Source organism: Danio rerio, chromosome 5 (assembly GCF_049306965.1).
Source record: "Danio rerio strain Tuebingen ecotype United States chromosome 5, GRCz12tu, whole genome shotgun sequence".
NCBI classification, from domain to species: Eukaryota; Metazoa; Chordata; class Actinopteri; order Cypriniformes; family Danionidae; genus Danio; species Danio rerio.
In genome coordinates this window covers 23,689,356-23,703,082 of record NC_133180.1, presented here as the reverse complement: position 1 = coordinate 23,703,082, position 13,727 = coordinate 23,689,356, and the positions used below count along the sequence as shown (strand labels likewise).

The 13,727-nt window shown below is 36.8% G+C and overlaps 1 protein-coding gene across 3 annotated transcripts in view; it reads right to left on the bottom strand.

The window, feature by feature from the left end:
* Positions 1-13,727, bottom strand: part of brwd3 (bromodomain and WD repeat domain containing 3) — a 134,787-nt gene that overhangs the window by 100,933 nt on the left and 20,127 nt on the right. For 2 of the 3 annotated variants that reach the window (XM_021471594.3, XM_021471595.3), the window contains exons 23-39: positions 11,890-12,085; positions 11,716-11,814; positions 11,486-11,593; positions 11,276-11,400; positions 9,711-9,793; positions 7,590-7,701; positions 7,443-7,504; positions 7,214-7,369; positions 3,576-3,696; positions 3,352-3,477; positions 3,178-3,253; positions 1,937-1,987; positions 1,715-1,858; positions 1,455-1,607; positions 1,213-1,361; positions 1,039-1,115; positions 598-747 (exon numbers count right to left, since the gene is read on the bottom strand). In XM_021471594.3, the coding sequence (XP_021327269.2) occupies positions 598-747; positions 1,039-1,115; positions 1,213-1,361; positions 1,455-1,607; positions 1,715-1,858; positions 1,937-1,987; positions 3,178-3,253; positions 3,352-3,477; positions 3,576-3,696; positions 7,214-7,369; positions 7,443-7,504; positions 7,590-7,701; positions 9,711-9,793; positions 11,276-11,400; positions 11,486-11,593; positions 11,716-11,814; positions 11,890-12,085 (1,988 nt within the window). Of the gene's footprint in view, positions 1-597; positions 748-1,038; positions 1,116-1,212; positions 1,362-1,386; positions 1,608-1,714; positions 1,859-1,936; positions 1,988-3,177; positions 3,254-3,351; positions 3,478-3,575; positions 3,697-7,213; positions 7,370-7,442; positions 7,505-7,589; positions 7,702-9,710; positions 9,794-11,275; positions 11,401-11,485; positions 11,594-11,715; positions 11,815-11,889; positions 12,086-13,727 lie in introns of all 3 variants that reach the window. The other variant, XM_073952151.1, reaches the window with a different exon arrangement.

Genomic DNA, 13,727 nt, shown 5'->3' with positions numbered 1-13,727 from the left:
CTCCAAACAGAAATGCCAACTGACCCAGCTGGCACTCAAACCAGCAACCTTCTTGCTGTGAGGCGACAGTGCTAACCACTGAGCCACCCAAAAGTGCATCTTTTATTTTGTGTAATTTTAAGGGTTTGTTTTATTTTTTGGAGATCTTCCATAACATATTTACACCCAGAACTAAACAATTTGCATAAACTAAGAAATATGTTGTTTATTTAGTTTGAAATAGATCACTATTCTCCCACTATCCAATGTTAAATAGTAAAAAAACAAATACTACACAAGAGGTTTTGACAATAGTATTTTGTCTATATTACAAATATTTGAGAAAAAATACTGGTTGAAAAGACTGAAGACTGAAACGGTTTATATTTTAATATATTGCCAAATAGAATTCCATTTCATTACTTCAGTTTTCAACTTCAATGATGGGAGGTTTTTGTAACAACTTAAAGAGAATGTTCTACAAAAAGAAAACTTTACTGACTAAACAACATAGAACGTTCTGGGAACGAACAACAAACTGAAAAAAGTTTAACTTTAAACATTAAAATCGATTTGACCTCTAACATGTTTTGGGTGTTTGCATATGAATGTGTGTACCTGAGGATTTACTTGATGTCACTTGGCTGCGTGTAACTCTGTTGGCTCCTGCCTGCTCAGATGAAAAGGAAGAGGAAGATGAGGAAGAGGAAGAAGACGAGGAGGAAGAGGAAGGCTGACTGTCTTCATCAACTTGTGCAACATTTGAATCTGGTGGGGAGAAAAAAAAAACATTGTTCTGTCAATAGATGACTTGACATTTTTGGTTTGGCCTGTCCCAGGCAGTTTTTAATAAAGTGAGCACATACTAATAGTCATACAATTTTGAGCAATCAATCTTTTCTAGCATTATTTTAGTTCTCAAATCAACAAGTACACAAAATCACTAGTCTAAATTCACTAATAATATGATCACTGACAATTTTAATGTTGCAAAGTCAAAAATCAATGAAAATCCAGGCTCCCATGATTAATTGCAACACATATGAAAATCCTAAACACCTTGAGAGGATTTCCGTGTGCGGGCTTTTGCAGACATCTGCAAAGTTTTCTTTCCTGACTTCTGTTTTCCTTTGGGGCTGCAGAAAAAAAACAGGTTTAAAATGTAAAAAGAAAAAAAAAGAAATGAACAAGGTGTGAACTTTGAATCATGAACAGGGAGTGTACATGTTTTACCTGTTGGGAGAGGAACTCTGTAATCTCTTGCTGCACATGAGTCTCTGTTGACTTCTGCGCTGATTCTGAACCGCAGATTTGTAGTCTGAGATGATGGGAATGATCTGATTCTCAAAGAATGCTGACAGGCTCAGAGTCATACTGTAGATCTACACAACAAACAATAATTCTGACTTCAACTGTATAAAATTGTATCATTGTGTGTTTATGATAGGGGTAAAACACAATGGTGCTGGTCTTACCCGAGACTTCTTGTTGGGTGTGTAAGCCTTTGAATTACTGAAAATAAGCCGCACGTCTTTGGCAAACTCAATAGGATTTTCATAATTTCCACCTGTCAGGGTCTCAGAGACTGTGCCCAAATCCATAGGAGTGTCAATAATATCACGATAATCCTGACATAGAGAAAGACAGATCAATTATCATCAATCCAAGTGATAGGTCATGCTAAAGGTAGCAAAGCAAAGTAAAAGGCGGCATTAAAATGAGAGAAGTGAGGTACCGGGTACGTGAAGAGGTCGACCGGCTGGCGGAAAGGCTCTGAATCGGAGCTCACAATCATTCTCCTCACAAGATCTTTGCATTGTTTGTGCCAGGCGTTTATATCCAGGACAACACCGCGCTTCTGAGGTGTGCTATTGGATCTCTGCAAATAGTAGACGGGTCAGAGAAAACACATTTGGGAATGAAACTCTTTCAGATTTCGAAGGTTGAGTTATCTCACCCTCTGACCAGTGGAGGTGCCAGGAGTGTCCGAGTCCACATCCACCGTCTCCTATTGAACAAACAGAGATAATGAAGAGCTTATTTTCTTCATCTGTGAAACCTATTCACTCACAGCATCCCAGTACTGGAAAACACTTGGTGTGCTCTTTGTTAATTTCATTTTCTGCTCATATATATAATATATATATATATATATATATATATATATATATATAACAGTAATCATCATTAACAAGATTTTATTTAAAAAAAAGGGATAGTTCACCCATACATTAAAAGCTACTCACTATTTACTTTAAGTTTTTTTTTTCTTGAACATGAAAGAAGATATTTTGAAGTAAGCTGGAAACCTGTAACCATTGACACCCAGAGTAGCAAAAAAACCTAATACTATTGAAGTTAATGGTTACAAGTTTCCAGCGTTTTTCAAAATATATGTTTTGTGTTTAACAGAATAAAGGGTGTGAAGTAAATCATGACAGACTTTCAATTTGGAGGTGAACTATCCATTTCAACAGGCAATATTCATCCTGTGTAAACCATTTTGTAATTAGACACCTACCCAGGACAATTTGAAAAGCTTTTAGCTAGCATCTCCAACAGTGGGTGGTTTCATGTTTAAAGTTTCTTCAATTTACTGCACTATTTGATAATTAAACACTTTTTACAATGTTTACAAAAATATTGTTGGAAATGTCTGAGATTTGAGAGACAAATGATATTGCCCCTGGCATAAGGGTTGGGGACTGTGAAGAAACGCTACTTCTGTTGAAAGTCAAACAGGTTCGAAAAAGTGTGAGGGCAAGTAAATAATAACAAAAATATAATTTTAAGGTGAACTATCCCTTTAATGTTTTTAATATTATAGAATGATAATATGAAGTTTGTTTTATAATAAAGTAATGCTATAAATAAGATTTATTTTAATTTTAAAACAGTGATATTATGCTTGCTTTATAATTAAATTATACTCAAAACATACATAAAACAAAAAACATAAAAAAAAGAAAAATTGTCCATCTATGCTCACAAAATCCATTACAATTGTTCTTTATACTTCATGACCTAAAGGTTTTAATTTGATTTGAAACATTTTTTAAAATTGATTTTTTTATTTTTTAAATATTGTTTTTGTGTATTTTTTTTCCCCAAGTTGTTCGAGACCATATTTATTGTGGAGCTCACACACATACACTCACACTTCTGGCATAATTCAGACACACAGGCTCTCATTCTCACCTCTTCGTCTTCTTCGCTGCTAAATTCAGACTTCATCTTATTGTAAAGATCCAGGATATCAGTACAGTTCTGATCCCTAAAGACACACATTAACAATGCAAATGCCTCAATGGTCAAAAGGTTCAATGGGTAATTAGAATTCTGATATAAATGTAAGCGACTATTTTCTCTGACCTGATGAAACGTAGCAGGACGTCGCTGACTGTTTTAGCTGCCGTGACGATGGGGCTCTGCGGTTCATTAAAGGTTCGAGCATTGTGTTCAATGTAACGCACCTCCCACATGAGCGCAGAGATCCTCCTACACATGCAAACACACATGTAAGAAAACTGCCATGGGGCACACGTTTTTGTCAGGTGATGCGGTGTGTGTGGTCAATGGACTAAAGGTATGCATACCTGTAGAAACGGTGCACTAATCTTGTTCTGATGGTGCTGAGGTCTGTGAGATAGGCCACAACAGTGCAGTACAGCGGATATTCCCTCAAATTTACTGGATTAGAGAAAGCCTTCGCCACATCTGAGTAAAATTGATGGAAAAACATTAAAAACGATCGTGGTTAAACACATTCATTTGTTCAGGTTAAATGAGTAATTAATGTACATTACTGTTTAAAGGTTGGGGTGTTAGGTCTGAACACAAGATAAATAGAATCCTAATGTTTCATTGCTTCTTGAACATCAAGTCAGCTCATTGGAATGATTTCTGAATGATCATGACACTGACGACTGTATTAATGGATGCTAATTCATCACTGGCATACATTATATTTTAAGATTTATTCAGCAGATACCAGTTACTTTAAATTGTAGTAACACTGCACAATACAACAAGGGGTGTCTTTGATGCAGACGTGAGAAAATACGGTATGACCGGTGATCAATTCGGTTTATCTATTCAGTAATAGATCAAAACCGGTTATTACACACTGATGCAGAATACACTGGCGAAGGAGGCGAGGGCGAGTAAATAAATGCTGCAACTATTTAAAAAGCAGGTAATTGTGCACAAATCACTCTTTCGTCTTTCACTGACACTGAATGAACAGAACCAGAGGTCGCTATTTCACTTATTCCATCTCTCTCTCTAAATGTATACCTTTGAACAGCTGGCATGTTTGTAAGGTAACCTTTCCGCTCCTCTCAGCTGTTAGGTTTCTACACTGGGTCTATTACGGATTACCTGTGATGTCCGTGTCACTCATTGGTGAACAGTGCTGAGAGTTTTAAAGGCAATCGCAGCCATTTCTGTTGAGTGGGTGAAGACAGTAGCTATATTTCCATCCAAAAATGCGAATAACCTTTATGCGCAAAACTGGATTATCGCATAAAAGTTGTGCGAATAAAGCATCGTTTCCATCCAATGAGTCAAAGAGAACAAAATCGTCACTTCCTGATTAACTGGCGCCAAATATCAACAGTAAAAACTGCATTTGCTGCAGTAGGGGAAGCTGCATCAATCTTTTCTAAATGAATGCGCCTCAGAAGACAAAACAACATTTCAGATATTTATAATGTGCTCAGCCTGACGTTTTGTCCGTTCACACACATTTTAAGCATCACATGATGTCTTTTAACAAAATCACATGACCTTTTTTAATGCGCATGCTGGAGTTTGTGCGGTAAAAGTGTTTCCATCGCAGTTTATGTGCATCTTTTCTTATCGAATAAAAAGTTTATCCTACCCAGTTAGGCGCATAAGTTTTTTATGCACATTTTCAAAATTTATGCGCATCATGGCGTTTCCATCAACTGGTTTTTTATGCGCATTTGCAAAATGGCATGGAAACATAGGTGGATGGAAACATAGCTATTCACTAATAGGAGTGTAAGAACTCGCTTGACAGCGCTCAGAAAGCAGGCGGCATAATATTTACATTAGTTTATTAGCTATCACGTTGCCTTCTGTGGATATATTTGAGTTTTGTTTAAAACATTCAAAAGGCGTGTTTTTTAAGCAGGTAATATTAAGAGTACAGTTCATATAACTGACTGCTTGTATTAAAGAACAAAATTGTATTACAAGTAATATATAAATATATTGATAGATGTTAATAAAATTTTCTTGTGTTGTGAAAAAATATTTAATGAAGAATATACACAGCTAGTGTTTTGCAGCCAATGATAAAACTTCCAGTTGAAAGCTTTATGTGACTATTTTCAATTTCTCAAGGTTCCTTTTACAGCATCGATGTTGTAATGTAATTCAAATATAATCAGTTAAATAGACTTAAGAATCTATTTGGTTGTTAAAGCGTAAAAAAGACCATTTAAACAGACGCGGTAATTAGCAGCAGGCTAGCGTAGAAATTCCACTAAGAATACCAGGGTAAAATTAATTTCCATATTTTAAAGACATGGTGTGGAAAAATTAATTTTAGTGCAGTGCTTCTTGTTTGGTCTGATACCCACTTTATATCGAATCTCAGCCAGGCATTAAGGGTCTAGTTTTTTAAAATGAAATAAGATCTTAAATGTGGCTATTTTGTATGGGATGACAATTAACCGGAAGCCCTGGGGCTGGCGGACCATGTGCATACATACCATTGTGAATGGAAATCATCGTCAATGCACTGTGATGCACCAAGATATCTAATTGAACCGAACCGATGGCATAATAATTTTAACCGAACCGTGAGACAAGTGTAGGTTCATACCCCTAAATACAACTGCTTAGATGGTATTTTGTATGTGATAGTACATTGAAAATGTGATATTCAAACAAAAAAGTCAATGCCAAACATTTAGAAATCATTATCAATAGATTTGATTTTAAAATGGGTAACAAATCTCTTTTTAAAAAAGATAGCAACCATTATAATAGCAACCATTAATTGTAATGTAGGATAAAAACTGGTTAATTTTCTGAGTTTAATAAGCCATTTTCATCTTTTAGAATTTAAATTTAATAGTTTAAAATCTATGTGTGTCAGAACCACGAAATCGGTGATAAGTTGCATGAGTATATTTAAAACCAGTAAAAATACATTGAATGGTTCAAAATATTAAAGGAACTGTTATGCTAAAAACCATTAGAATACAAAGTAAAGATCATGTTCATGAAGACATTTGTCATTTTTTTACTACTGTTACCACATATTGAAGCTTAACTTGCAATTAGTAATGTGGATTGCTAAGAACTTAATTTAAAAGACAATTTTCTCTGTATTTAGATTTTTTCCAGATTTTAAATAGTTTTGTTGGATCTCAGCCAAATATTGTCCAAATCCAAACAAGCCAAACCATCATTTATACTTCTACTTCAAGCACATGCGTATGGTCTGGCGCAGCCTTCGTGAGGTTGTATACCCCTCGCTATGACTGATGCCGATGCTGACGTGCACCTTTTAAGAAATGTAACTACATGTCGCAACGACGCATAGCGCAAGCTCTGTGATTGGTCATCTTGGTTGCTGCGACGAGTGTAGGTGGAGGTGAGAGAGACGAACCCGATGGAGTGATGGTTTACAAGTGTCGAGTCCGTGAATTAGCTCCAGATGGTGAACTGTTTTTTTGTGTTAACCTTATGATTAAGGTTGTTGCACGTCTGCCGATTCCCACCTCTGAATGAAGGAGCTTGAGCTACTTGTACATTAAGGTATCATTTAGAAAAACAAGACACTCGCGAAAAAACTCGACACAGAAGAACATAAAACCTTACTGCCAGCTAGCATTTCGAAAACGCAACACAAACAGCAGAAGTATAAATGTACGACTACGTGCAAGGCATATGATTACTCCACGCTGAAGTATAAATCAGCCTAAATACTTCAGCTTTTATATGATGTATAAATCTCAATTTAAAAAAATTGACACTCCTGACACTCCTGGTTTTGTGGTCCAGCATCGCACATTGTTTAAATTTGTAGTTATTTAACATTTTTGATGAAGGTTTTCATTGGCATTAATAAGTACAGAAGGTGATGAAATGCCATTGTGCTGGTTTTGTTACACCAGCAACTGAAACAACTAGAAGCTCACCATTTTCAATAAACTCAGAAAGTGTTTTTGCTGGTTTGTGTGCGCGTTTGCCATACCGAGTGTTAGCAGCTGATCTATGGCAGTGATGACTCTCTCACACTCTTCATCTCGTGTGTGCAGACCCCACTCTCCCTCCTGCGGGCTGTACAGCAGTGCCTGGAGCTCGTCCTCTGTGACAGGAACACTGTCCCCGTCCTCCTCTGGCAGTGGAGCTGCAGACAGTCACACTGTTAGACCTGCCTGAATATGACTGCTGTAAATGTGTGGAGTAAATTGTGTCAGTACCTTCTTCAGGAATGGGCTCTATATCCCATGGACTCATCTTCTCTCTTTCTCCATTATCCCACCTGCAAAAACAGCATAGCCCAATGATTGAGATATTCACTGTACTATGTACTTAGGCTTGGCACAGATCAAACCCATTTACTGTACCTGACAATGTAGCACTGAAAGAGGCTGTCTGGATATTCAGATTCAAACGGCTCCTGACACTCCAGTGAGCCAAACCACCATGCATCATCAATAATGCTCCTGAAACGCTGACCTGCACACAAGCACACAGCTGATATTCACTACTATGCTAATGCTAATTCATGATTATTATAATCATACACACATTTGTCTTTATCATAGCATTAATAACTTAATAACCTATGCTACGTGGTCACTAAGGCATTCTGCAGATTTTATAGCATGTTGCTAATAGGCGTTGGATGATAACCGGTTTAAAGGTTTACCGCAGTTTTGAAAGGTCAAGGTTTTAAAACCGTTAAAATTTACTTTTAAACCGTTTCTAAGGTATTTGTAAGTATTTTTTACATGTTCTTTATGACTATTTTATTGAGTTTTTTTAGGGCAAGAGTAGAAAAGGACCTTCCACATCACAAGCTACTGGTTAGTCCATAATTCAGTAAACATCTGTAAAAAAAAAAAAAAAAAAAAAAACTCTTATAAACCAACATCCAGCATGCTGAAGAGCTGAACAGTGCAGTGACTTACTTGATATCCAAAGAAAGGAATGACATCCAAAGATGCCTTTTCAAGTTGCAAAGAAATCTGTGTTTTTGAAACTTAAGAGAGCAGAAGTCCATGACTTATTTAAATCATTTAGCCAGACATTTATTGCAGATGATCCCAAACTCTGCGTGCATGAATGTCTGGCGAATATCAAACCTAAAACCAACTTTACCGAGCTGATTTAGCTGTCTTTCAAAGATTTTAGTACCAACAAGTTGTTAACGTCACAGGACCTATTACAGTATACTATACGACTTCATCACAAGGCACTGCAGTCTCTCTGCCCACCGAGGAAGCCCGCGACTCCTGCTGCGGGATGGAAGTTTGACGTTTGGTTCTCCTGTGTCCCGTGTTCCTCTTGCTGTACCAATGCAGCAGCTGCTTAACGTAAAAGCTGACTAACAGTTTTTGCCATTTTACTTCTGTTATACTGTATTTACACTAGTAACTCACGCTGTCCCATCCATCAAAACCGTGCTTCTGCCCTCCGGCTCTGTGTGTGAAAGCACTCGACGTCACTTGAATATGCCCCTCCCACTGATTAGCATAGGCTTTGCATACAGCTTGAAGTTGAAAATTAAATTGAAAATAAAAACTGAAATGAAAAATTGTCAATAAAAGGAAAGCTTAAATGTACATTTTCATTTGAATTGTGTCACTATTATAGCGTGAACAATAATAACACGCTTTGTAAAAATTGTGTTTGCATTTTATTTTTCAGTTTGGCTTTTCATTTAAATATTGGCAGTCTTGGCGTGGAAATGCAGTGAAAATGAAATGTTAAATTGGCAACTTCATTTTCATTATCAATTTGACAGGGACGATGTGTTGTCAAAGTGGATATGAAAATGAAAATTAAATAAAATTAAATGAAATGTTTTAAAATTAAAATGTTAATCTGATTTTCATTTTTATGTCCAATGTTTATTTGATTTATTTAAAATTGGCAGGATTTACCTTCAATACATTAAGGCATGTTTCATTATGGCAAGCATGCTCAGAAATGCACAGAAACAATTAGAAATCTCCTGAACAAGGTAGTTTCAGCTTGGCTGAAGATGGACTGTGGAGAGCTTAATGAGACAGCAAGACTTTCCAGCAAACCAATTGGTATCATGAATCGTGTGTAACATAAAAGCTACATTGTCTGATTCATATGAGATGATTCATACTGCAGTTGAAAAGCTAAGAAAAAATCTCAAAAAACATTTAATAAAACTACTCTTTTCTGTACACTGTCAGAAAGCTCAACTTTGTTCTTCAGACAGAGTTTGTCAGTACTTTGAAAGACAGCTAATGATTTGACAGTCTGGAAGTCTATAAAACACTATTTTTTTTCACTCACTGTAGCCAGGTAGCAATCAGTGCATACTGTAAGCTCTCGGAGAAGTAATAGCACACTTCATCTCAACTAACCACAAGATTGTATTTCCATCTATAGCTATAATGAAAACAAAGTTTGATATTAGGGGAAAAGGTTTGTTGTAATCCAAGCCCCCAGTCTGAGCAATAGCTTCAGTAAAAGTACAAACTCACCAGGCTGCCAGTTGCGTTCTTTGGCCTCATTATAAAACTGTTGTAGCACCAGAAAGTCAATAACATCAGGCATGTCATGATACCTACAGAAAGAGACAGTTAGCATTACTAATCCTTATAATCACGATTAAAAGCTATCTAGATTTTCTATTCATTTTTATTTAATTCATCATCATCACCATCTTTATAATGCAATTACAGCAATATTACAAACACTGCAAATAGTTTATATTTGTGTAAATCATAAATACAGTAGAAACCAGAAGTTTCATACAGTCTAAAAAAAGAAACATAACCATTTTTTTAGATGTCTGATGGTAAATCATACTAAACATTTACTATTTTAGGTCCGTTAGGATTCCCTAAATGATTTAAATTTGCTAAATGCCAGAATAATGAGAAACAATTTTGAGAATTTTTTAATTAACTTCTAGACAGTCAAAAGTTTACATACATGTTCTTGGTATTTTTAGCTTTGCTTTTAAAGTCTATGACTTTGGTCAAATGTTTTGGGTATCTTTTCACAAGCTTCTCACAGTAGTTTGAAGTAATTTTGGCCCATTTCTCCTGACAGAACTGGTGCAACTGAGTCAGATTTGTAGGCTGTCTTGCTCGCACAAGCTTTTTCAACTTTGCCCACAAATTTTCTATAGGATTGAGGTCAGGGCTTTGTGAAGGCCACTCCAAAACATTCACTCTGTTGTCCTTAAAGTACATTTTAATTTGGCAGTATGCTTAGGGTCATGGTCTGTTTGGAAATTCCATTTGTGGCCAAGTTTTAATTTCCTGGCTGATGTCTTGAGATGTTGCTTCAGTATTTCTGCATAATGTTCTTTCTTCATGATGTCATCAATGCTGTGATATGGACCAGTCCCTCCTGCAGCAAAGCAGCCTACATAGCAGCAACATAATGTGCCGCCCCCATACTTTACAGTTGGGATGGTGTTTCTAGGCTTCTAAGCTTTCTCCTTTGTCCTCCTAATGTAACACTGGTCATTATGGCCAAACAGTTCAATCTTAGTTCCATCAGACCACAGGATGTCTTCAAAAATTAGTCTTTTTCCCAGTGTAATTTAGCAAATTTTAATCTGTTTTTTTTTGTTAATTCTAGTTTGTTGATTTTACCATGTTGTCACAAGGAAGCAGTGTGTTTGTGGTTTTCCTTAAATATTATTCTACAGTTGTGCCTCAAATTAATTCAAATGTTGTCAATTAGCCAATAAGAAACTTCCAAAACCTTGACACCATCATCTGAGCTTTTTCAGGGGCATAATCATCTTATTGTATATAAACTTTTGACTTTCAAGAAAAGTTCTAACAATTTCTCACAAAATATCTCTCTCATTATTCTGCTATTAAGCATAAAAGAAACAAATTTGATAATCCTAACTTACCTAAAAGAGAAAAAGTTGAGATACATTACCATCTGACTTTTTTTTGTAAATGGTTATGTGCCTTTTTATATAGTGTATGTAAACTTCTGGTTTCAACTTTAAATCTAGTAAAATGTGCTTGTGTTGTTATTTTTTTTTTATTAATTTCTTGGCCAGTAAAAGGATGCATACTTCAAGCTGAAGGATTCGTTGGTCATTTTCCCTGAGGTGAGATCCAGGATGGCCAGTTTGAGGCAGCACAGAGTGGGCGGCCCGACTTCATATTTAATACCTACTACTTTTACAGACTCCTGATCCTGAGGAAACATAGACAACACAACTCTTATAATTATCTCATAATAATAATTGGAAATTGTGACGTGCCAAAAAAGAGCCCCTTACCCTGAGATTCAGGCGGTTCCAGGGCTGTTTTTGAGGATTAATGCTATAGGCTTTGGCACGACTCACGGCTCGGACATAAGCTTGATGACCCTGACGGAAATATATCAACTACAGAAGGACACAAAGAGAGAGAGAGATGGCTGCAGAAAGATGCATATGTAAAATGCCAATTCTCGTTTTTACTTTGGGCAATATATTGTACACGTCTACATTTATTAAGAGAAACTCACCTCATCTCCCATTTGAGGTACGAAAGGTGATCGTCTTGGGATTGTTTCCATGATCCAAGAAGGGGGCAACCATTCCTCTAATTCTCCAGCAGGCACAGACTAAACACAAACACACATTACTACAAAATAAAATATGCATATATATGGATAATTGAATGATGGATAAATGCTCACCCTCTGTTTAGGTTTCTTCTTCTTTTCAGCCTGTTTAGTGGTCTGCGCAGCTTCCCCTTCACCCTGTCCTGTTCCCTCCTCATCCTCAGAGCTACTGCTTACAGCCACACGGGCCGGCCTTCTAGTGGTTCGCTTTGGTGGCTGGAGGTTGATTCCCGCATCTGCCGTCCAATCAGAATACTCACTAGAAGAGTCACTGTAATAATAGATTAACAAGAGACAAACAGCAACATTCGTCATTTAAAAAAACAACAACATGCAAATCACAAACAAATCATGAACATCATGCAAATCAGGAACATCAATGCTCTTAAGCAAGCGGCAACCTCGGGCTCTCCCTCGGGAGATCATACGGAAGTAACTAAAACTGCGATTCATCAACTCGCCTTTGGGGGGCTGGCTCCCAGGAATCCAGGTGATTTCTGACTGCAATGGTAAATTGGCCATATTTACAGCTGATAAAAACATGTTTACAGCCTGGTACAAAAGATGGCTTTGGTGCATATAGCTATGATTACCCTTTATGACACCCTTTAAGTGAGGGGGTGAATCTTTTATAACTCATCCAATTTGCTTTTATTAAGTTGTATTAAATCTGCATAATTAAAGGCGTGGTCACTTGAGTGACAGCTAGGTCACGCTGCTCGCTGTCTCGTCACCCCAGCTGACTCTGGCTAATTAGCTGCTGAGCTCGGCATATACATCGTATTTTTATGTTATTTAATGTTTCTTTACACAGTCAATTGTCTTTTAGGATTATTTCCTACAATTATCAGATGATATGGCATGCTGTGTGCACTTAATTGTGCTCACGAACAGTTCAAGTTGCCTCCATTTCCCAGTTGAGTGGAGTTATACAGATATATACCATCTCTATAAATCTATTTGTTTTATTTAAGATCATTAATCACTTATATTTTTCTTTAGACCTGTAAAGCACTCCAGAATCTGACAGATTTATTAGCTGTAGGCTCAAGAACAATCATCTGAAACGATGTCATACAGTGTTATGCCTGGATTTCATCAAGTCTTGCATTTACTAACACACATATATCTGAAGTGTTTGGAAGTAATTCACGTTTTCCTTCTGTTAAAAAAAACATCATAAAAACAATGCTTAATGGCTCAATGTGTAACAACAGTGTTTTTAAAAGTCTAAGCACTTTATTGATATTGTATATAGCCAAGCACATGTGGTCAGAACACAAACGAGTCGCAGGTAATAAAGTATTAAGCATTCTCCCAAAGTAAAGTTTGTCTAAGCCAAGTCTAAGCAAAATGCTAGCAGGTGTCTGTAGCTGCACTCACTCTCCACCTCTTTGCCCTTGTTTAATATCCCACGCAAATGTAATGGCGACTGTTGGCTGCCTACTTGTAGCTTCTTTTGCAGTGTTCAGAAACCTATGGGTGACATTAGGATACTATGTCCATATGTTTTAAAGTCTATGCTCCTAAGTCCAACTTGAGCTAAAGGCTAACCTAACCTTTTCTAACAAAAATGCAAAAAAAAATGTTGACACATTATATAGATTCTAAAAAATTCTACACGGAGTAATAATGTGATTAATGATATTTAGGCAAAAACCGTGTTATATCATATGATAATGGTATAAACACACAAAGCTGCTGCCACTTCAAATCCTTATGCATGGAGAAAGTTTAAAGTGAATACATTTCTTCAGAGTCTGTGTGTGTTTATGTGAAGACTCAGTAGCACAGGCATTTCTACACTAGAGATGAGTAATTGACCGAAGGCAATATCACTGTCTCTCCACTCCTCCAATAGCTGGTGTGTGGTGAGCGCACTGACGCCGTTGTCCTGTGACTGCTGTCGCATT